Source organism: Rhinoderma darwinii, chromosome 5, assembly GCF_050947455.1.
Source record: "Rhinoderma darwinii isolate aRhiDar2 chromosome 5, aRhiDar2.hap1, whole genome shotgun sequence".
Taxonomy (NCBI): Eukaryota; Metazoa; Chordata; class Amphibia; order Anura; family Rhinodermatidae; genus Rhinoderma; species Rhinoderma darwinii.
In genome coordinates this window covers 110,789,577-110,813,152 of record NC_134691.1, presented here as the reverse complement: position 1 = coordinate 110,813,152, position 23,576 = coordinate 110,789,577, and the positions used below count along the sequence as shown (strand labels likewise).

The following is a 23,576-nucleotide window of genomic DNA, read 5'->3' as shown; positions in this document are numbered from 1 at the left end:
TTTTATTTTATACGGAGTGGAGGTTAAATAGAGTAATTGTTTTATAGTTGGGGTTGTTACGGATGCGGCGATACCAAATATAAGTAACTTTTTACTTTTTTTCATAATAAATTATTTTGTGAGGGGAAAAAGTGGGTTTTGCTTACTTTTTACTTGGGACTTTTATTTATTTATTTCAAACGTTATTTTACTTTTTTAAACTTTTTTTTAGTCCTACTAGGGGACTTCAATGTGTGATATTTTGATCGCTTTTGATCGCTTTTATTATTGCCTGTCAGTGTAAAACTGACAGGCATCTATTAGGTCATGCCTCTGGCATGGCCTAATAGGAAATCACTAAAGGCAGACGTGGGGGCCTTTGTTAGGCCCCCAGGCTGCCATAAAAAACATTGCCAACCTGCGATGCATGTGGAGTGTCAGTGGGGTGGGAGAGGGAGCACTTTCACCCTAAAACCACTCAAATGCGACGGATGCTATTGAGCGCCACACCTGAGGGGTTAAATATAATCGGAGACCCCTGCTAGTGGTCTCCGATTGTTGCCCTGAATTCCGAGGCTGTTAGCAACAGCTTGGGCTTCAGGAGCACCCCGCCGAATGCGAGAAAAGTTCTTCTGAAGTGCCGACGTGAGAAGGCGGCACTTCAGATGAACTACCCTGAACGGCCACCATAAAACACTATACGGCGGAGGTTAAGGGTATGTTCACACGGCGGGGGTCCGTAACGGCTGAAATTACGGGGATGTTTCAGCCTGAAAACATCCCCGTAATTTCAGCCGTACCGGCATGTGCAGGCGCTTGAACGCCGCGTCAATTACGGCCGTAATTAGCGCTGCTATTCATTGGAGTCAATGAATAGCGGCTCCAATTACGGCCAAAGAAGTGACAGGTCACTTCTTCTACGCGGGCGTCTATTTACGCGCCGTCATTTGACAGCGGCGCGTAAATATACGCCTCGTGTGAACAGACAAACGTCTGCACATTGCTTTCAATGGGCAGATGTTTGTCAGCGCTATTGAGGCGCTATTTTCGGGCGTAATTCGGGGCAAAAACGCCCGATTTACGTCCATAAATAGGCCGTGTGAACATACCCTAAGGGGTTAATAACGCTAGTATTTTTAAAAGCATTTTTTGTTGCAGCTTAAATTGCCAGAAAAATTGTGTGCATAAAGGTGGTGTAAGTAAATGGCCGTCGTAACTTTACTCAAAACCTGAAAATTCCAGTGTGGCCGCAGTTAGGAATCTGTTTGAAAAAATATTCACACAAAAAAGAGCTCATGGTCACTACTGATTTTCTTTCCTTGTCTACCAAAATAGTGGCTCTGCAAGATTGAGGAATCAAAAAGGATTTTTTTTACCCTGCAGAGCTGCAATTTTGTTATTCAATGAAATTGAATCAATAGTGACCATCAGTTATTTGTGGGGACCCTTCAAAACATATCCCCTTATCCAGGATTATTAAAACCGCAAGTTGTAGCGGGCATTGGATGTGGCATTTACAGTGTTAAAATAAATGGCTTCTTTATTTTCTTTGGTAGAACTTATTATCAGGAATATCTATATTCGATTTCTTATCGATGTTGACAATATAACAAAAAGCATAGGGTAGTATGTGACTTCCATACATGTTAATACCCTAACCCTACAATAAGCTAGGCGTGTTCATCCATACCAGCTATATCTCTAGTTAGGAATGAGAAGACTTTCTTTGGGATAACATTTCTTAAATGCAGAAAAAATATGATTTTACACATATTCATCATCTATGTAATTGTACACATGGATTCATGGTTGTTTGAAAAACAGTATTCAAAGGATAAATCTACTAACACGCACCTCTCTCCTTTCAGGCCTTTCACGCTCCATAGTCTTTCTTCTCAATAATTTCCTTACACTCTTATCGAAAATAAGCTGCTTCTTGTTATTATTCAGTGCTGCCTCGTTCATTTTCCGCACTTGTGAAATCAGAAAGGCTGGAACCTATATTGACACAGGAACTAAACATTAAGACATCTATAAAATAAATTTTACTATGTCAGTTCTCAAAATATCACTCTGCAGACTTTATATGACCTATAAAAATAATAAGATGCAGACTTGTTTGTGTCATTTGGTGAAAACGTGTCTTGCAACCAGAGGTTGGATTTTTATATTTTTATTGCAGAAACTTAAGGGCAAGCTTGGTTTGCATTACAAATGTAAGTTCCTGCAAGTTTCGTGCTTCTCTTTATATTAAGTTGTTGCCAAAAGGCATATAAAGATGTGATGAATCTTAAGTACTGCTGGAAGTTTATACACTATGGTGAAGGGAGTCTGTCTGCAGAAAATAAATGTGTTCGACTGTTCAACACAGACATGTTCCCCTACATTATTGAACGGTATACAGTGCATTCGAAAAGTTTTCAGACCATTTCTCCTTTTTCACGTTTTGTTATGTTGAGGCCTTGCGGAAAAACTAGAATTTTTTTTATGTTATCACATTATTCTACACTCAATACCCCATAATGACAAAGTAAAAACAGAATTTTAGAAATTTTTGCAAATTTATTCAAGATGAAAAACTCAAATTTCGCATGGACATAAGTATTCAGACCCTTTGCTTTGACACTAGAATTTTAGTTCTGAGTGCCTCCCATTTTTCTAGATCATCTTTGAAATGTTTATACACCTCGTTTAGAGTCCATTTGTGGTAAATTTGATTGGACATGATTTGGAAAGACACACCCCCTGTATATATATAAGGTCTCACAGCTGACAATGCATATCAGAGCAAAAACCAAACAATGAGGAGAAATGAACTGCCTGTAGAGTTTAGAGACAGGATTGTGTGGAGGCACAGATCTGGAGAAGGGTACAAAAAATTTCTGCTGCACGGAAAGTTCCCAAGAGCACAGTGGTCTCCATAATTGTTAAATGGAAGAAGTTTGGAACAACCAGAACTAACCCTAGAGCTGGCTGCCCCACCAAACTAAGTAATTGGGGGAGATGGTTCTTGGTAAGAGAGGTGACCAAGAACCCTATGGTCACTCTGGCTGAGATCCAAAGATTCTATGTGCTGATGAGAGAAACATCCAGAAGGTCAACCATCACAGCAGCACTCCACCAATCTGGGCATTATGGCAGTGGCCAGAAAGATGCCTCTCCTCAGTAAAAGACACATGAAATCCTGTGTGGAGTTTGCAAAAAAAAAAAAAAAAAACACCTAAAGGACTCTCGTATTGTGAGAAACAAGTTTCTGTGGTATGATGAAACCAAGGTTGAATTTTTGGCATGAGTTCTAAGCGTTATGTCTGGTTGAAACCAGACACTGCTCATCACCTGCTCAATACATCCCTACAGTGAAGCATAGTAGTAGCAGCATCATGCTGTGGGTGTGTTTTTCAGTGGCTGGGACAGGGAGACTGGTCAGGGTTGAGGAAAAGATTAATGGAGCAATGTGCAGAGATATTCTTAATGAAAACCTGATCCAGAGTGCTCTGGACCTCAGACTAGGCCGAACAAGACAATGACCCTAAGCATACAGCCAAGAAAACACAGGAGTGGCTTAGGGACAACTCTTGGAATGTCCTTGAGTGGCCCAGCCAGAGCTCTGACTTGAACCCAATTAAACATCTCTGCATAGACCTGAAAGTGGCTGTCCACCGACAGTCCCCATCCAACCAGATAGAGCTTGAGTGAATCTGCAGAGAAGAATGGCAGAAAATGCCCAAATCCAGGTATGCAAACCTTATGGCATAATACCCAAGAAGACTGGGGGCTGTTATCGCTGCCAAACATGCTTCAACTAAGTTCTGAGTAAGGGGTCTAAATACTTATGTCAATGCAAAATTTTAGTTTTTCCTTTTCAATAAATTAGCAAAGATTTCTAACATTCTGTTTTAACTTTGTCATTATGGGGTATTGAGTGCAGAATGATGGGAAAAAACTAATTTTTTTTTTTCATTTTAGCACAAGGCCTCAACATACCAAAATGTGAAAAAATGTAAAGGGTTTGAAGACTTTCCAAATGCATTGCATATTCTAAAGTCAATATAACACATAAATTTTATATATCCCAACTTGACATGGTGCATTGTCTTGGTAAAGTTATCTTTTGGAGCTTCAAGAGGGTTTTCTTAACAAGACAACCACTTTTTATATGGAAGCTGACCGATGATCAGCTATCGGGTTAGTCTCCTGAAGCTTCTGGTGATCAGCTAATATTGCCGGGGGAAGTTGCAGCCAACCCAACCTTTACCCTGGAGCAGCCACTGCACTGGAAATGTAGTGTAACATGGTGCCAATTCAAATGAATGGACGACTGTGTAAACATGGCTGGGCTGGGTCCAGCAGAGCAGAAGCTCTCCTCTCAGCCTATGTTGTCAATATGTCTTAATAGGGCATATGGACAGAATCAGTCTAATTGAAACAACCACTTTAATAAAGAGAAGTCATAAAGGGATGAACCTGGTGAATAAATATATTTAGGTAATCTGTCCTTTTTCTTTTATTCCAATCGAAAAGCAGTCACAACATAAGAATGGTCTATAGAAATATAATACAATAAGATCATTATTAGACCATAATGGGTTTTTTTCAGCAATATAGTTTGAAAAAAGTTCAACCTATCTCAGATCTAGGAATTTGGTTCAGAAGTAGCCTTTTTTGCATTTTTCTAAACCTCTGCAAGATAGACATGCCATCTCCTTCTTTCATGTGTTTCCTTGCGTCCTTCAAACAGTGTAGTGCAAAGAAAAAACTACTCCAAATTAAACATGTGGCCTCACGCTCTGTTTTTGGGCTAGCTGAATTAAGTGGCTTGTGATATAAGTGGAGTTATTAAACCGGAGTTAAAAAGAGGAGTTAAAGTCCCTGTAAGTACTCTTCTTTTCTTTTACTTTTTCAATTATTCACTGTTTTTTTTGTAACTGGGATAATGGACAGCAAGATTGGAGGTTTTCTTCAGTGCACAGTTTGCCATATGTATGCATGACTGGAGCTGGAGTTCCAGGGTGAATACCTCTGTGGCAGATGTGAGCATGTTGTTCACCTGGAAGCTCGCATTAGAGATCTGGAGGAGAAAAATGCAACAATGAGGGTGATAGACAATCTTTAGTGGAGCATACTGCTCACTGAGCAAGCACTCCAGTGTCATCCTCATCCATGTTGGAAGACTGTGTGCCTGGAGAGTCCATACTGACCGTAACATCCACAACATCATTGGACAAAGACAAATGAGACCTCAAGGTAACAATACAGCTGGGTTCCTCAACCTCTTGGAAATCCTGGGATGAAGGGAATGCAGGAAACTCATCACCATAAGCACAAATGTCATTCTCACTAGTGGGTCTGTTTCGTGTGACTTAACCTCAGTTGGGCTTTTATAACTGGCACTGGTGATCTCAGTGCTAAAGGCTTCAGGAGGTCCAGTGCTAGTTATATCTCCTGTGTCTTCGTCATCCACACCAGTGCTAGTTATTGCTCCTGTATCTTCATCATCCACAGGATTTGTTTCAGTAGATATATAGACATCCTCTTTATGCATTCCTTCCGGTCCTGAATTAAGTTCAGAATCTTTTCCCTCTTCCTGGTGATCCCACGTCTTATGGGATATGCTGCCCCCACACTCCACATCACTCACTTCAGGACACTCTGGAGCTTTCTCTTGAGATCTGTAGCGATCAGAGCCTGGAGCAGCAGCACAATCCTTATAACACACTGCTGGCTGTACACAGCATGTTTGCGGCACCTCTCGCTCCGCTGTTGCCAGACACCAATTCCAGTTCCAGTCCCAGAACTTATCATCCTTGGAGGCCAAACATCCCAGAACATCCATGGTCTCCTGGTGCAACTCCCTAGCTTGCACAAGAACTTGTTTCTTCCTTGCCGTAGTCAGAGCCTTATCCCAAGCCCAGCGTTCAATGTCTTCTGTAGCCTTTGGTCCGAGACAGTCCATTGCCTCCTGGTAAACCACAATTTCTCTCCTCACGACAGAAATCCTGGTGTGCAGACCTCTGTCCATCTCTCCTGCACTCTGTTGATCCCAGTTGTCATGGGGTTCGTTAAGTTAATACACGATCAACAGAGCCAGTGACGACAGAGTATCTCCAACACGATTTATTACATCCAATGCTGACAGAACAAGTCACCTTCACTGCAGGAACAACACACAGTCCACAAAATAAGGTAATCACAGGAACATCCTCAGAGCGCTGGCCTCAGCTTCAGCTCTCCTGAAGGTCTAAATCCAGAACTCCCATCCTCCACAGGACAAGCACTTAAATACCCCACAGGGGGAGGAACATCTTTGCAGTTTCTAGTCACCATCATTATAATGACTTTAGTTTGTGTCTCTACTGTCTGTAAGTGAGTTGTGGTCCTTTGTACTATTATGTGTATTGCCCGTCTATTGTCTGCCACAGCCGGGATGAGAACACAGTGGAGGGAGATAATTGAATCTGCTTGGTTTGCTGGTCTGCTCTCTAGCTGAGTAATGGTGGCGCCTCCTGATGACCCCCTGTGGAGACTGGACAACGAAGACACTTTATGTCTTGTGGACTGCACCTCTGACTCATCTGATTGTCCATAGGCTGGAGACACGACCTGTGGTACCTGATTACAGAATAATTAATCTCTGCTGAGGACTCACAATAAACCACACAAAATGCACCATCACCACCTGGTTGAACTTGATGGACATGTGTCTTTTTTCAACCGCACTATGTAACTATGTAACAAGTAACTTATACAAGGTCAATATTATACTCACATTTTAAAGAGCCACAATATATTTAGTTCGATATTAAATAATGCATTGGTCAAATTAAATGAAATTACAGCAATTGGCTTTACTATTTGCATCCTCCTTTTAAAGAGGCTCTGTCACCAGATTTTGCAACCCCTATCTGCTATTGCAGCAGATCGGCGCTGCAATGTAGATTACAGTAACATTTTTATTTTTAAAAAACGAGCATTTTTGGCCAAGTTATGACCATTTTTGTATTTATGCAAATGAGGCTTGCAAAAGTCCAAGTGGGCGTGTTTAAAGTAAAAGTCCAAGTGGGCGTGTATTATGTGCGTACAGCGGGGCGTTTTTGCTACTTTTACTAGCTGGGCGTTCTGACGAGAAGTATCATCCACTTCTCTTCAGAACGCCCAGCTTCTGGCAGTGCAGACACAGCCGTGTTCTCGAGAGATCACGCTGTGTCGTCACTCACAGGCCCTGCATCGTGTCGGCCACATCGGCACCAGAGGCTACAGTTGATTCTGCAGCAGCATCAGCGTTTGCAGGTAAGTAGCTACATCGACTTACCTGCAAACGCCGATGCTGCTGCAGAATCAACTGTAGCCTCTGGTGCCGATGTGTCCTCGCTCGTCCGACACGATGCAGGACCTGTGAGTGACGACACAGTGTGATCTCTCGAGAACACGGCTGTGTCTGCACTGCCAGAAGCTGGGCGTTCTGAAGAGAAGTGGATGATACTTCTATTCACAACGCCCAGCTAGTAAAAGTATTAAAAACGCCCCGATGTACGCACATAATACACGCTCACTTGGACTTTTACTTTAAACACGCCCACTTGGACTTTTGCAAACCTCATTTGCATAGATACAAAAATGGTCATAACTTGGCCAAAAATGCTCGTTTTTAAAAAATAAAAACGTTACTGTAATCTACATTGCAGCGCCTCTTTAATTACATAAGAACCTCTTTGATTTATATTCTTAACATTAAAATATTTTTCTCACCGTCCATAAAATGTCCTGGTACCTAATTAAAATTCGCACAATGTGTGCCGTAGATGCTGCAGCCTTCATCTCTTCCTGGTTGGGACTTTTGCCTTTGTAAACAAACAGGTTTGGTGCAAGGATCATAGAAACATTCCACAAACTCATTTTGTTTTTTTCTTCATTCGACACAACTTTTTTAAGAAAGTGCAGTAAAGCCTAAATTAAAAAACCCAAAAACAAACAATAAAATAAATATTTGAGTTATCATTTTCCACAACAGTAGAATATAGAATCTAAGACTCGTAATACATCTGCATCATGGATTCCATTTTAAAACAAAACAGAACCACGATGCAGTGCCGGATCCATTGTGGGATGGACAATACCAAAACCCTATGGACCTCATTGACGTACAGAATGCAGCGCTAGTTTAATTTGTGAAAAACCCTAGCTGAAGAAAACATGCAAAATATTATTTTTTTGTTCATTTACCCCATCTTTATAGAGCCTCCGGCTATGTGGAATGATGGATGGTATGCTAAAGTGAACCCTAGACAACAATATATTTCATGGAACCAAAATTATTTTGGCTGCATAAATAATTGGAAGTATTCTGCAATCCTCTCCTATCACGGAGCTATTATCATTATAAGTACACTAATAATTGTTGGAAGGATCCATATTTCTCAGTTTTTTTTTATGTTAAGATACCATTATGAGATCTGCTTAGACTGCTGTAGCGTCCTTGTACCAAAAATGTATTGTCATAAGCTGCCAAGTGCAATATCTGGCTTTTCTTTCTGGATAAGCAATGCATATATAATCAACATTAGCAAGGCAAAGGATTGCAGGGGCCTTACTTCTCACTCCTGGATGGAAATGCACAGAAATATTTTGTAATATTGTTTCCAATTTCATTTACCTTGGCAGTATCTCTGTTGGCATCTGGCAGAAGCATGATTAATAGATGCAGCGCTTGCAGCTGCAATTTGATCTTGGAGATTTCTAAAGAAATGAAAATAACTGAAATAAGAATTCTTATATGAAAGTCTGCAATTTGATTAGTTACTCAGAAAAGGCTTACTGTGTTCTCATGAGGATTTATTTTATAAAACATCTCAGAGTTGAAAGATTACCCTGTCATAATTCTGTCTTTGACATCACTCGATGACATAAATTACTCATTATCTACAAAAAAAAGTATCGGCACAATGGACTTATTTATTATATGATTGACCTACAAAGGTATCTACAGTGTCACAGCTGCAGCAATATCTGCAAACATACTCGTAGTACTGAAACAAGTTCTCGTTTGTATTCTTTAAAGTTAAAGATAACCTATTGTCCATACTCTGTTCCTTTTTTTAAGGACTTTCTCAACTCGCTAGGATCTAGTCCAATAGTGGTGAAGCTGAAAGAATTTGGTGGCCTTATATGTTGCCTCCAATTGCCCGAAATTTACACACTGTCTAATACCTTTATGTTTGCATAATAATATTACTTCAGGAAACCATACTTTAAAAAAAGAAAAAATTTATGTTTTTATTACCAATACACTTATTTTTATTGCTCAGGCATGTGGCTATGTTATGGTAGACCCAGAAGTTTATGGACCCGTGCTGTATTTTTGGTGTGCCAAAAAAAAGAATGGCGTGTTCCCTTGGAGGAATTCTTGGCAATACATTGTTGTACAGAGACAATAAGTGTTGACAAGATTGCCCACAGCTCCATATTACATTATTGACTCTATATGCCATAGTTTTTTATTGGGATTTTAACGTGCAGTTGTTTGATTGAAAATGATAAAGGAAAATCTTTTGCTGCTCAATAAACAGATTATGTATGGAAAAAAATAATAATTATTAATGGGGGATATTTATTAACAGTAGTGCAAAGAAAAAGGGGAGTACTTAGAACCAAATTCTAATCTCTGATTTGAAATATAAGAGCTGAAATCTGATTGGTTGCTATGGGAAACTATGCCACTTTTGCTTTACACTACTTTTGATAAATCTCCCCTAATACGTTACTCAGAGGAACCCATGAGTAACCAATGAGGGATTTATTCTAATTTGTGTTGTGCTGGTTGGCAAATTAAAACTACCTGGAAATGTTCCCTATGACTTGAATTGTTATTTATGGTCATATGATGGTCATACAGATACAAGACTCATTAGAAGACACAGCTCTGATACACATACTGTAACGAGCCGTGCAATTGTGTGTCCATCACATGACCATAGACAGAATTTTATCCGCTGGAATTTATCAATGAAAGTTCCTAATTAATGACATCAAGCAGAGATCTTCAGGAAATAATATAGAACGTATATTGGAAAATGGTTTAACTTTCAATTTATACAAAGAATAACATTTATTTGCTGAAACCCGAATACACCTTTAAACCTTACAGCATCACAGATACTAACTTTCTACTAAAGAAATGAAGGCAGGGAGATACTCCATGGTGAACAAAGGTGTGGGCAATTCCCTTATGAACATCTTTAGAAGACCGGCAGCATCGTTATTTCGAACTTTCTTCCAGTCAAAGGTGTCATCATAAAATTTTAATTCCAATTCCTCACGGAGACTCTGTAAGAATGGAAAATAATATTTTTAGACAACATAATTTTAATTTGCATCTATTGATTCATCAATACACTGAAATGTTTTTGTTACTTTCCATGACACTCTCCTTCCTACCTTTAATCTCTCCCTCAAAGTGAAGTCCAAATAGGTCTAAAATTCTGTGCTGATTAATTTCTTATTATATCGTTATGGTGGTCAGAACTCAGTTTTGCTGATACACAACTCAAAATACCCCAGTATAGATATAGGTTTAAAACAGTAGTTTGGGTGCTTACTGCATACTATTATAAATTAAAGGATATGTACACCTTCGAAAGTGATTATTTATTGATTTTTTAATAAAAATGTCAGTCTGTGTTTTTGGTGCAACTTTTAACTTACGGTAGTTTTTGTTAAAAACAATTTTTACTTTTTGAGATACAGCTGCTTTGTATCCTATATACAGAGCAGCTGTATCATTTGTTAAGACCTAAATCCATCAGGTACTCGGGACTGACGGGCTCAGTGTTCAGTGTCAGTGGGTCCTGTGTGTCTCTGACACGCAGCATCCACCTGTAATCTATCACATCTAAGTTATGTCCCGTGGACCTGATGGGTACAGGATTCAGGGAATGATATAGCTGCTCTGTATACAGGATACAGAGCGGCTGTATCTCAAAAAGTAAAAATTATTTTTAATAAAAACTAATTTGAAAGTTGCACCAAACACACGAACTGACATTTTTTATAACAAAAATCACTTTCAAAGGTTTACATAGCATTTAAACTCAATATTAATAACACAGTATGCAGTAAGCTCCTTAGCTCTGTCTAGGTGTTGGCTACAGGTAGCCACAATTTAATATTTTAAATCTTTGCCTATGCAGTGGATTTGGAGCTCTGTATCAGAAAACCAAAGCTCCCACTGCATTAAAAATATATTAAGAAATTAAATAGCACAGAATTTTGGACCTAAAAATTACATGGTGTTAAAAAGTGGACATTCATTTTAAGATGTATTACAATCACTTTAAAGCACAATGAATGCACACACTCTCTGTCTGACTAATGATGTCATTTCTAAAATACTCACACTAATGGGGGTGAATAATTATGCATTTCATTATTTTGTGGACCATTTTGCATTGATTTGTATTTACTGTAATTTGATATTAAAGAATGTTTTCTGTTGGTCAAAGTAAAAAAAAACGAAATAAATCAATGTTGATTCAATAATTCAATGTCATAAGGTTAAGGGACATTTAACTACAATTTATACAGTGCATTCAGAAAGTCTTCAGACCCTTTCACATTTTTTATGGTGAGACCTTGTGTTAAAATAAAAATTAAAAAATCATGTTTTTCCCCTTTATTCTGCACCCAAAGTGAAAACAGAATTTTAGAAATTCTTCAAATTTATTAAAAATGAAAAACTCAAATTTCGCATGGACATAAGTATTCAAACCCTTTGCTATGACACTTGAAATTTAGCTCTGGGGGCCTCCCATTTTTCTAGATCATCTTTGAAATATTTCTACACCTTGATTGGAGTCCATCTGTGGTAAATTCAGTTGATTGGACATGATTTGGAAGGACACACCCCTGTCTATTTGAGGTTTCACAGCTGACAATGCATATCAGAGCAAAAACCAAGCCCTGAGGATTAAAGAACTGCCTGTAGATCGAAGAGACCGGATTGTGTGGAGGACCTGGAGAAGGGTACAGACATTTTTTGCTGCACTGAAAGTCCCCAACAGTACAATGGCCTCCATAATTCTTAATTGGAAGAATTTTTGAACTAGAGCTGGCTGCCACACAAAACGAAGTAATCAGGGAAGAAAGGCCTTGGTAAGAGAGGTGAGAAACTTCCAGATAGTCAACCATCACTGCAGCACTCCACCAATCTGGGCTTTATGGCAGAGTAGCCAGAAAGAAGCCTCTTCACAGTAAAAGTTTGCAAACAAGCACCTAAAGGACTATCAGACTGTGAAAAACAAGATTGTGTGGTCTGATGAAACCAAGGTTAAATTTTTGGCATGAGTTCTAAGCGTTATGGCTGGAGGAAACCAGGCACTGCTCATCACCTTCCCAATACCATCACTACAGTGAAGCATGGTAGTGGCAGCATCAAGCTGTGGGGGTGTTTTTCAGCGTCTGGGACAGGAAGACTGGTCAGGGTTGAGCAAAAGATTAATAGAGCAAAGTGCAGAGATATTCTTAATGAAAACCTGATCCAGAGTGCTCTGGACCTCAGACTAGGCCGAAGGGTCACCTTTCAACAAGTCAATGACCCTAAGCATACAGCAAAGAAAACACAGGAGTGGCTTAGGGACAACTCTTGGAATGTCCTTGAGTGGCCAGAGCCCTGACTTGAACCCAATCAAACATCTCTGCATAGACCTGAAACTGGCTGTCCGCCAACAGTCCCCATCCAACCTGATAGAGCTTGAGTGGATCTGCAGAGAAGAATGGCAGAAAATCCCCAAATCCAGGTGTGCAAACCTTATGGCCTCAAGTCTAAGCGTCATGTCTGGAGAAAACCAGGCACTGCTCATTACCTGCTCAATACCATCCCCACAGTGAAGCATGGAGGTGGCAGCATCATGCAGTGGGGGTGTTTTACAGTGGCTGGGACAGGGAGACTAGTCAGAATTGAGGGAAAGATGAATGGAGAAAAGTACAGAGATATTCTTACTGAAAACCTGATCCAGAGTGCTCTGGACCTCAGACTGGGCCGAAGGTTCACCTTTCAACAAGACAATGACCCTAAGCACACAGCCAAGGCAACACAAGAGTGGCTTAGGGACGACTCTCTGAATGTCCTTGAGTGGCCCAGCCAGAGTCCTGATTTGAACCCAATCGAACATCTCTGGAAATGGCTGTCCACCGACGGTCCCTATCCAACCTGACAGAGCTTAAGAGGATCTGCAGAGAAGAATGGCAGAAAATACCCAAATCCAAGTGTACAAACCTTGTGGCATCATACCCAAGAAGACTGGAGGCTGTTATCGCTGTCAAAGGTGCTTCAACTAAGTACTAAGTAAAGGGTCTGAATACTTATGTCAATGCAATATTTCAGTTTTTCTTTTTCAATAATTTAGCAAACATTACTGACATTCTATTTTCTCTTTATCATTATGGGGTATTGAGTGCAAAATGATGGGAAAATACTTTTTTTATTCTTTCCTCCGCAGTTCTTTCCCCCTCAGGGCTTAGTTTTTGCTCTGATATGCATTGTCAGCTGTGAGACCTCACATAGACAGGGGTGTGTCTTTCCGAATCATGTCCAATCAAATTAATTTACCCAAGATGGACTCCAATCAAGATGTAGAAACATTTCAAAGATGATCTAGAGAAATGGGAGGCACCAGAGCTAAATTTCAAGTGTCATAGCAAAGGGTCTGAATACTTATGTCTATGCAAAGTTTTTCATTTTTAATAAATTTGAAAAAAAATTCTAAAATGTTGTTTTCACTTTGTCCTTATAGGGTACTCGGTGCAGAATGATGGGGAATAATGTTACTTTTTTTTATTTCAGCACAAGGCCTCAACATAACAAAATGTGAAACAATTGAAGGGGTCTAAAGACTTTCAGAATGCATTGTATGTATCATGTGTTGAAATCCAGAATCCAATTCTGTGGCATAAACATGATAGCTTAATTTATCAGTTAAAGAAATTATAGCGTTACCTTCAAATGTTTTATGCTTTGTCAAAAAGAAGGAACTTTACCTTTTATATATCCACTAAAGGCCCTATTACACTGGCCAATCTTGGCCGGTGCAACGAGCGCCGATCAACGAGACAGCTCGTTTGCTCCTGTCACAAGGAGATACAGTATGTAAGGAGATGAACGGTCGTTATTTCGAGCGTTCATCCCCATACATTATTATCATGTCGGCAGTGCGTCTCCCTGTTTACACGGGGAGAAGTGCTCCCAACAATGATTATATTTCAGATTTTTGAAACGGTATGATCTGCAGATGAACAAGCGTTTGCTCGTTTATCTGCTGATCACTGCCCTGTTTACACAGGGCAATTATCGGCAATGAGCGTTCTATGAACGCTTGTCTGCCCGATAATTGCTCAGTGTAAAATTGCCTTAAGAAAGACAACATGACTTGTTTGATATACACTAAGCACAGTAAATGTGTCACATTCTAGAGGTATAGACTTGAAAAACTACCTTAACCCGAGAAGCAGAGCCTGGAACTCGCAATATTCCTTCTGTCTCCAGACCTGTTTCCTCAAGTCGCTGCAATAACTAATTAATAACATGTATTTATTAGACACAATAATAAGTAGCATTAAACATAGGGTTAATTATAAAAAGCTGTTCCCTTAATTATCACATCATGGAACTTGTGGAACTTGAGTATTGAAAAGTAGCATTTCTAACTACAACTTCTATTCTACTTCATATATAGTAGATGTGTGTATATATAGATAAATAGATATACATTATATGGTAAAAGTATTGGGACACCTACACATTACACCTACAGGAGCTTTAATGACATCCCATTCTAAATCTATAGGCATTAATATGAGGTCTGTCATCCCTGTGCAGCTAAAATAGCCTCAAATATTCTGGGAAGGCTTTCTCCAAGATTTTGGAGTGTGTCTGCAGGAAGTTTTGGCCACTCATCAAGAAGAGCATTTGTTGGCTTAGACACTGATGTTGGACGACAGGGCCTGGCTCGCAATCTCCATGCTAGTTTATCCCAAAGGTGTTCAATGGGGTTGAGGTCAGCGCTCTGTGCGGGCCAGTTAAGTTCTTAAACACACCGAACTCACCCAACCATGCCTTTATGGACCTTTCTTTGTGCATTTGGGAACAAAAGTGCTGGAATAAGAAGGGCCCTCCCAAAACTATTACCACAAAGTTGGAAGCATAAGATTGTCCAAAATGTCTTGGTATGCTGAAGCATTAAGACTTACCTTCACTGGAACTAAGGAGCCCAGGCCAACCCCTGAAAAACAACCCCATAGAATGATCCCTCCTCCACGAAACTTTACAGAAGACACAATGCAGTCAGGCAGGTAATGTTCTCCTGGCATTTGCCAAACCCAGACTCGTCCATCAGACCACTCAGCAATGGTAACCCATGCCATGAAGCTACTGGTGTAGGTTTTGTGCTGATGTTAATGCCAGAGGAGGTTTGGAACTCTACAGTTATTAAGTCAGATGAGCGTTGGTGACTTTTATTCACTTCTGCTTCTCAGTACCCAGCGACCTCGCTCTGAAACTTTACGTGGTCTACCACTGTGGCTGAGTTACTACGGCTCCTAAATGCTAGAAATTTAATGAACTGACTTATTGCAATTGTGGCATCCGATTACAGTACAAAGCTCAAATTCATCTCTTTAGAATGACCCATAATGTCACAAATGTTTGTAAATGCAGACTGCATGGCTAGGGGTGTGATTTTATACACCTGTGGTATTGGGACTGAATTAAACACTTGAATTCAATATTCAGGAGAAGTATCCCAATACTTTTGTCCATATAGTGTGTAGGTGGGCAAACACTTTTTGATCAAAATGTGCACTAAGAACCTCCCTTTTATAAGTAGATTTAGCTTTAGTGCATATTTATTTATATTTAGTGGTTTAGGTGGCATTAGTGTCGCAGTGTGCTGTCGCCATTCTTTTTCTGCTGCATATTTGCAGTCACAGGTGTCCTGCACCTGCATACACATTTTATATCATTTAGTTCGAATGTGCTTGTTAAGGATCTGCCAGGCACAGCTTCTGTATCCACGCCCATAGGTAATCAGTCTGCACCTGCTTCTATGTCTGTGAGACTGACTCCATCTTCCACCACTCAGGATGGCAGGCTTAGGAGTGGGAGAGCCTATCACAGCCTGGCCAGACGGAGCTAGCTCCCGCCCTCTGTCTATTTATACCTGCCTTTCCTGTTCCTCCTTGCTTGTGATTCTTCTCTGTTGGTATCCTGGCCCTGCTGCAGCTTCTTGAACTACTTGTCCTTGCTTCGTATTGACCCTGGCTTACTGACTACTCTTCTGCTCTGCGTTTGGTACCTCGTACAATCCTGGTTTGACTCGACTTGTTCACTACTCTCCTGCTCTGCGTTTGGCACCTCGTACTCTCCTTGTTTGACTCGGCTCGTTTACTACTCTTGTTGCTCACGGTGTTGCCGTGGGCAACTGCCCCGTTTCCCTTTGTTCTGTGTTTCCTTGTCTGGTTGTCTGTCGTGCACTTACTGAGTGTAGGGACCGTCGCCCAGTTGTACCTCGTCGCCTAGGGCGGGTCATTGCAAGTAGGCAGGGACTGAGTGGCGGGTAGATTAGGGCTCACTTGTCTGTTTCCCTATCCCTGTCATTACAGTGCTGTTCAAATTTTTGTTCTTTATGTGATCCATATATGTGGGGTTAGTGACTGCCTCCATTTTTGTTCTTGAACTCCTCCCATTCTGCCCTGCGTGATTTTAATTAGTTCAATGCTGGATCCTACCATCCCCAGGTATATATGTAGGCTTAGTCCCAGTTCTGGGTGTATGTGCAGCGTAGGTTCCCACCTTACAGAGGTCGCCTTGTCGTGGCAGGTGGGCAAACACTTTTTGATCAAAATGTGCACTAAGAACCTCCCTATTATAAGTAGATTTAGCTTTAGTGCATATTTATTTATATTTAGTGGTTTAGGTGGCATTAGTGTCGCAGTGTGCTGTCGCCATTCTTTTTCTGCTATATATATATATATATATATATATATATATATATATATATATATATATATATATATATATATACATATATATATATACATATGTGTATTTTAAAGAGCGATCCAAGAAAATTTTGGAAAAACTGTCCCATATTGAAACTCACACATTCTGTATGGTATAGCATGCAGAAAAACATACTCATTAGAGAAAGTTAATTTAGTTATACTAAGCAATGCACAGTGCAATTTTTCCAGATAAAAAAAAAAGATTTGCTTTCTTATTGATGGTAAATTTCATTCTACACTACTGTATTTTAACACTTACTCTTTGAAAGATCAAGGGGACTTTTGTGCCAGGCACTTTCTTTTGATCGTTCTCCAATAATGTTGTCAAAGGAACTCCAAAAAGGCCATTTTCTACATAAAAGGCACAAAGAATAATCATAACCAACCTGAAATGTCAATTATATTAATACAACAAACTAATGATATCATATTTTACCTCTTCCTTTAATGCGTAGAACTCTATTCCTCTTTAATTCAATTCCCAAAGCATCATAAAAAGCAGTTAATTCTATTAGGGAGAGGTATCGTATTTTCTTCATGTCTTCAAGAGATAAATCTTCAACTTCAGTAAGCCCAAATCTGCTTTTCCAAACAATGAATTTCTGAAAGATAATGACAGGAATGGTTGTTTTCCAATGTCAAATTAAACTCTGTAAATGGAAGCAGTTATATGATTTCATGCATGGAAACGTGATAGGTATAAACTATTATAGTTGAACCTTCAACCTCAACTGAATGGGGCCTGAAATAATAATGTATCCTATAGCGGCATTCCATATAGGTATGTCAGAAAGGAAAGTAGTGCTCAGGGCTGAAATCTCCCAGCAGTTTTGGACTCCTTAATGCCTGCACAGAGCTTTATCTGGAGATTTGCATCTTTAAACCAGGCCCTGCACCGTAATGCGATGCAAGAAAAGTTGATTGTCCCATCGGAGTTTAGCTAAACTGTTCTGGATCTGTCTGTTGAGAAGCTTGTATTTCCAGTAAGGCTCAGTTCAAACTGCGATTTCCCACCAACACATCCATCACAGCCGCTTTTTTGAATGTATGTATACGTTAAATGGACGCTGTGACAGATGGTATCTACCACCTTTAAATTACATGATATATCCGTTAAACAGATGCCATCTCTGGTGTATACATTATACAGAGGACAAAAATGCAGAGTGAAGCTACCCTAACAACCAGCAGAACTGGGAATGCGGATCTGGCGCAAGATTTAATATTTTACATTTAATAGATTCTGAAACGCAGAAAAAGCACATCTATGAAAGATAATGTAAAACTATGGGTTTGTAGTGTAATCAAAAATCTCACAATATTAGTCTAATTCTAACTTTTTTTTCTCGACTACAAATTAACGTTGTATTTCCCGGAACATAAAATGCTAATCCCAAAGCTCATATAAACTGAGTAAGATATAGAGAAATGCTCAGTATAGAATAGGTAAGAATAAGTATAGCCACAGGATACAACAGTATTAATCATTTTATTATGGCTATTAAACACATATCTTAGCAGATTTTTGAAATGCAAGCCCTATACTTGTTTAAATCACATAGAATTACCCACAGAGACATTTCTGCTACAATAGTGCTCATACAAATATGCCATCCAGGAAATTGCCCATTCAAATTCGCCAGCTACAGTATCCCAATAAAACGGCTACCATATTTCTTACATTGTCCTGCATCACTCATCTTCATCACATTAACATGTGAGCAATAAAAAAGCAGCCATATGAATTTAACTATATCTGTGCCAATGTATACAGTCAATTAAGACAAGTTGAACAGGAAGGTAGATCACAGATGTGTGGCATTCTGGGGCACTGCCAAGAATACATATTTATTTAAATCTCCACAAATACAAGCAGTGACATCACAACCCTGTACATATAAAATGTACTATCAGTGTGTTAAAAAAAATCCAAGAATTGCATAGAATGTGCTTTCCAATGACACCTTATACAGACAGACATTATTCTAACATGATTTTATGGGCACTTACAGGTAAGATACAGTCATCTTTTTTAATTCTTTGGTTTGTCTGCTTTTCTTTAACATCTATAACAATTGTCTCTGAGAAGGACACTTCAAAAGACAGTTCTTCTGCTACCGCAGGGTTAATTTTTTCTAAAGTGCAGCTGTTAGCTGAAACATAAAGGAACAGTTTGGAAATTATAAAGCATTATCTTTCAATTATATTTACCTTCTTTGATGACAAAACTGATGGCTATGAGTTACTGTCTATACACCAGCCAACTAGTGGATACTAAGGAGCTTCAAAGTAATGCATTTAACACAAGGTTGACATACAAGGCTGAGCAAACTTACAAGTGACAGGTTTCCATATAGGTTTTTTCATGGGGATCTGAACCCCATTTGTTGCAAGAGGAGATACTGGTATGGTTTCAAACGTGGCCTGCAAAAACACAAAAAAAGAAATATTATTAATATGAGTAAAGCATATCAAAACACTTCTTGACTTAAAGAGGCTCTGTCACCAGATTATAAGTGCCCTATCTCCTACATAATGTGATCGGCGCTGTAATGTAGATAACAGCAGTGGTTTTTATTTTGAAAAACGATCATTTTTGAGCAAGTTATGAGCTAGTTAAGATTTATGCTAATGAGTTTCTCAGTGGACAACTGGGCGTGTTTTTACTTTTTACCAACTGGGTGTTGTACAGAAAAGTGTATGAGGCTGACCAATCAGTGACCAATCAGTGACTAATCAGTGTCCTACACTTCTCATTGTTCCAGCCCAGCATGATCCACAGCACAGTGTGATTGTGCAGTGAAAGAAGTAAACACGCCCAGTTGCTTAAAACACAATACACGCCCAGTTGGAAATAAGAGAAAAAACGCCCAGTTGGCCATTAGAAAGGCTCATTTGCATAAATATAAGATTGCTCATAACTTAGCCAAAAATGATCATTTTTCAAAAAACACAAAAAACGTTACTGTTATCTACATTGCAGCGCCGATCACATGCAATAGGAGATAGGGATTTGATAATCTGGTGACAGAGCCTCTTTAAATAAGATGGACCTTATTGCCTTTCTATGTACAAAAAGGGGCTTCCGTTGGTAAAAATGGGTATGGTCTTGCATGAAACTGTGTCATATGTATATATATATATATATATATATATATATATATATATATATATATATATATTTATATATATATATATATATATATATATATATATATATATATATATATATGTATATCGAGACAAGCTGCGGCATACATAGAAGAGAGGGAGCACAATAGCAAGGATTAAACAAAGTCCCCCTATTATCCTGCTGGGTCCCCTCTCCAAGCTCTTTCCATGACCCTTCGGCCTATTCCGTTGTTTGCTAACAATGCAGTTCACATATCACACAGTACAAAGTAGCAGGGGGCTTCATGTGCCTCTCTAAACCCTCTTGCGCATGACTTTCCTATGTGCATGAGGCTTGTGAATGAGCTACGTCAGAGTTTGTACTTGTAGGATGTTGATCACATTCTTTAAGCTGTGCATGAAGAATATTACAGAAGTCCTGGTCATAATTTTAGTATTTTCTTTTCTGCCTGTTGCCCCACTAGAGAGACACATTTCACTCTCAAGTGTCATCCTTTGAACTTCCTTTGCTTTATCAGGGCTTCCTGTTGCATTCACAAATATTTTTTTTACAGAATTCCTGAGTTTTAGTGACCAAGTTAAGAACCATGCATAAAATGAAGACAAGATATATTTAATCATAAATACTGTAACGGCCGTGGTCGTGGACCGCCGCCTCCCTTTACCTACTGACGGTCGTGACCGTAGACCTCTCTCCTCCTGCCGACATCTCCCTCCTGCAGACGCCAGCACATGCATCCACTTTGCCCTGCAGTGACCACTAGGGTGCGCGCACACGCACATTCCTGGCCTTAGAGGGTCAGCGCGCACACATTTAAATAATTCATTCATTATCCCCAGATCACCTGGAGTATGAAAAGGGTCCTGCCCTTTCACTCCTTGCCTGAGCGTTGCTGTGTATTCCCATATTAGTCTTAGCAAATGGTCCCTTAGTCGTATCGTGTTCCCAGTATTCCTGTGCCATGCTACCTGTATCCTGTATCCTGTGCTGTGTTTGTACCTGAGCCTCTTCTAGTGGAAGTCGTGTTGTGACATCTGTCTCGTTTGCTGTCATACATCACATCTGGTGTCATCTGCCATGTCTGCTGTTATACAGCACGTCTGGTGTCATCTTCCAAGCTTGACATCATCCGCCACATGTGGCGTCATCTACCTCCAAGTTCCATCTGTGGCTAAGCCTCTGCTATTGTCTGGACTATTACAGGTAGTCTTGTGCTAGGACTTTGCATAGACTCTATAGACTGTTGTTTGGCCAGCTGCTACTACGTTACGGCTGTGCGACCTAGTGTGTCCACATACCTACGGATTGTGACAATTACTAAATAAAACCTGTATGTTTTATTTTTTTCGTTTATTCAGATTTTAAAACTGTCAATATTAAGTAAATAATTAATGCTTCATTTCTAACTCAGAATAATTCAATAGCAGTAATAAGTTTAACATTTTCTATTTTAAAGCAGATGGCTTACACTAAGAAATTAGAAATGCTTGCTAATACATCAAGGTCATAAAATTACATTTAGAAGATCTAGTTATCCCTGGTCTACTGCAAAGTAATATTGAATAGCTTATGCCCATACTGTTGAGGTACAAATATGTGAAAAACTGACGCAGGTTACGACCTATTTTATCCCAATAAAAAGATAGAAACACGCTTGCGGTTTTCATCATTGAAATCTATTTAGGCATTTATGTTTGTACCAAACAAGAAAACATTGTGCCAATAATACACAATGCCCACCACCATGATGCAGAGAAACTGAAATGATTTTTAACAGAATACAGGTCAATCAGAGTAAAGAGAAAAATCTCAGATATTTGACCCTGTAATCATGGGTGTGTCAATGGCTTTTGCTACATTAGGCAGCATGTGAATTGACCAATTCTCAACTACACATTAGTCAGGTGTGTATCACAAAGGACATATAATGTATTGTAATTGTATTAACTTATTTGTATATTTCCAAATGGAACAGTAAAAAGTATCATCTTTTGTGAATACACAAAAAGACACAATGTAACTTCATGCAATTGAAAGGGAACTTCTTAAAGAGGCTCTGTCACCATTTTTATACTTCCCTATCTCCTACCTAATCTAATAATCTCTTTGATGTAGATAACTACTGTTTTTAAAAAATAAAAAAAAAACGTTTATTAGGGACAAAGTTCTGATAATTTTTACATTTATGCAAATTTTTTGTAAAAGCCCAACTGGGCGTTTTATTTAGTTTCACTAAGTGGGTGTTGTAAAGAAAAGTATATGACACTGACCATTCATACACTTCTCTTCATTCATGCCCAGCTTTATTCACAGCCCAGCGTGATCTCCGCTAGAATCGCGAGATCACGCTGTGACGTCACTTACTCCTGCAGTTCCTTCACGAATGGAGAATGACCAGACATCACCTCCAGCACGGCTGAAGCCAATGTCTGGTCATACTTCCGTTGCTCCGGTGAAGGAACTGCGGGAGTAAATTACGTAACAGCGTGATCTTGCGAGATCACGCCGTGCTGTGAATACAGCTGGGCATGAATGAATAGAAATGTATAACCAGTGGCGTAGCTCTAGGGGTCGCGACGGTTGCAGTTGCGACCGGGCCCCTAAGCCCAGGGGGCCCACAGGTCCCCCGTAGCCACAAAGCACTGACCGTGCTGGTCCCGCTTCCTGAATGCTGGAGCAAGGAGCTGACGGCTCCTTGCTCCAGCATTTACTCTGCCGTGAGCAGCTCAGCGCAGGCAGGCGCAATGTTGGGACATCATCGCGCCTGTCTGCGCCGAGTCACTTACAGCACAGAATGGAGGAGAAGGATCCTCCACCCATCGTGGGAATGGGGATAGGTATGTAATTATGTTATTATTTTTCTATTAGGCACTATGGCTGCATTTTAAAGGATAGGGAAGGGGGCCTGATATGGTGGCAGCTATAGGAGCATTTTACTATATGAGGGGCGTTATACTGTGGGTGCATTATACTGCGGGGGCAGCTTGGGGTGAAATTATACTGTGAGGGCAGCTATGGGGGGAATTATATTGTGGGGGCAGCTATGAGGGGGCATTATAATGTGTGGGGCATTATAAAGTGGGGACAGCTATGGGTGGCATTATACTGTGGGGACATCTATAGGGGAAATATATTGTGGGGGCAGCTACGAGGGGGCATCATACTGTGTGGGGCATTATACTGTGGGGGCACCTCTGTGGGGCATTATACTGTGGGGGCAGCTATTGGGGGCATTATACTGTGTGGAGCAGCTATGGGGGGCATTATACTGTGTGTGGATAGCTATGGGAGCATTATACTGTGTTGGGGGCAGCTATGGAGAGCATTATACTGTGTGAGGGGGGCAGCTATGGTGGGCATTATACTGTGGGGGCAGCTATGGGGGTATTATGCTGCATGGAGGCAGCTATGGAGC

The 23,576-nt window shown here is 40.0% G+C and overlaps 1 protein-coding gene across 5 annotated transcripts in view; it reads right to left on the bottom strand.

Annotated features, from left to right (window-relative positions):
- ARHGAP28 (Rho GTPase activating protein 28) overlaps positions 1-23,576 on the bottom strand; it is a 138,573-nt gene that overhangs the window by 21,593 nt on the left and 93,404 nt on the right. For all 5 annotated transcript variants that reach the window (XM_075828361.1, XM_075828362.1, XM_075828364.1 and 2 more), the window contains 9 exons: positions 19,365-19,452; positions 19,039-19,181; positions 17,465-17,630; positions 17,288-17,379; positions 14,462-14,539; positions 10,137-10,299; positions 8,630-8,712; positions 7,726-7,923; positions 1,834-1,977 (listed from right to left, as the gene is read on the bottom strand). In XM_075828361.1, the coding sequence (XP_075684476.1) occupies positions 1,834-1,977; positions 7,726-7,923; positions 8,630-8,712; positions 10,137-10,299; positions 14,462-14,539; positions 17,288-17,379; positions 17,465-17,630; positions 19,039-19,181; positions 19,365-19,452 (1,155 nt within the window). The remainder of the gene's footprint in view (positions 1-1,833; positions 1,978-7,725; positions 7,924-8,629; positions 8,713-10,136; positions 10,300-14,461; positions 14,540-17,287; positions 17,380-17,464; positions 17,631-19,038; positions 19,182-19,364; positions 19,453-23,576) is intronic.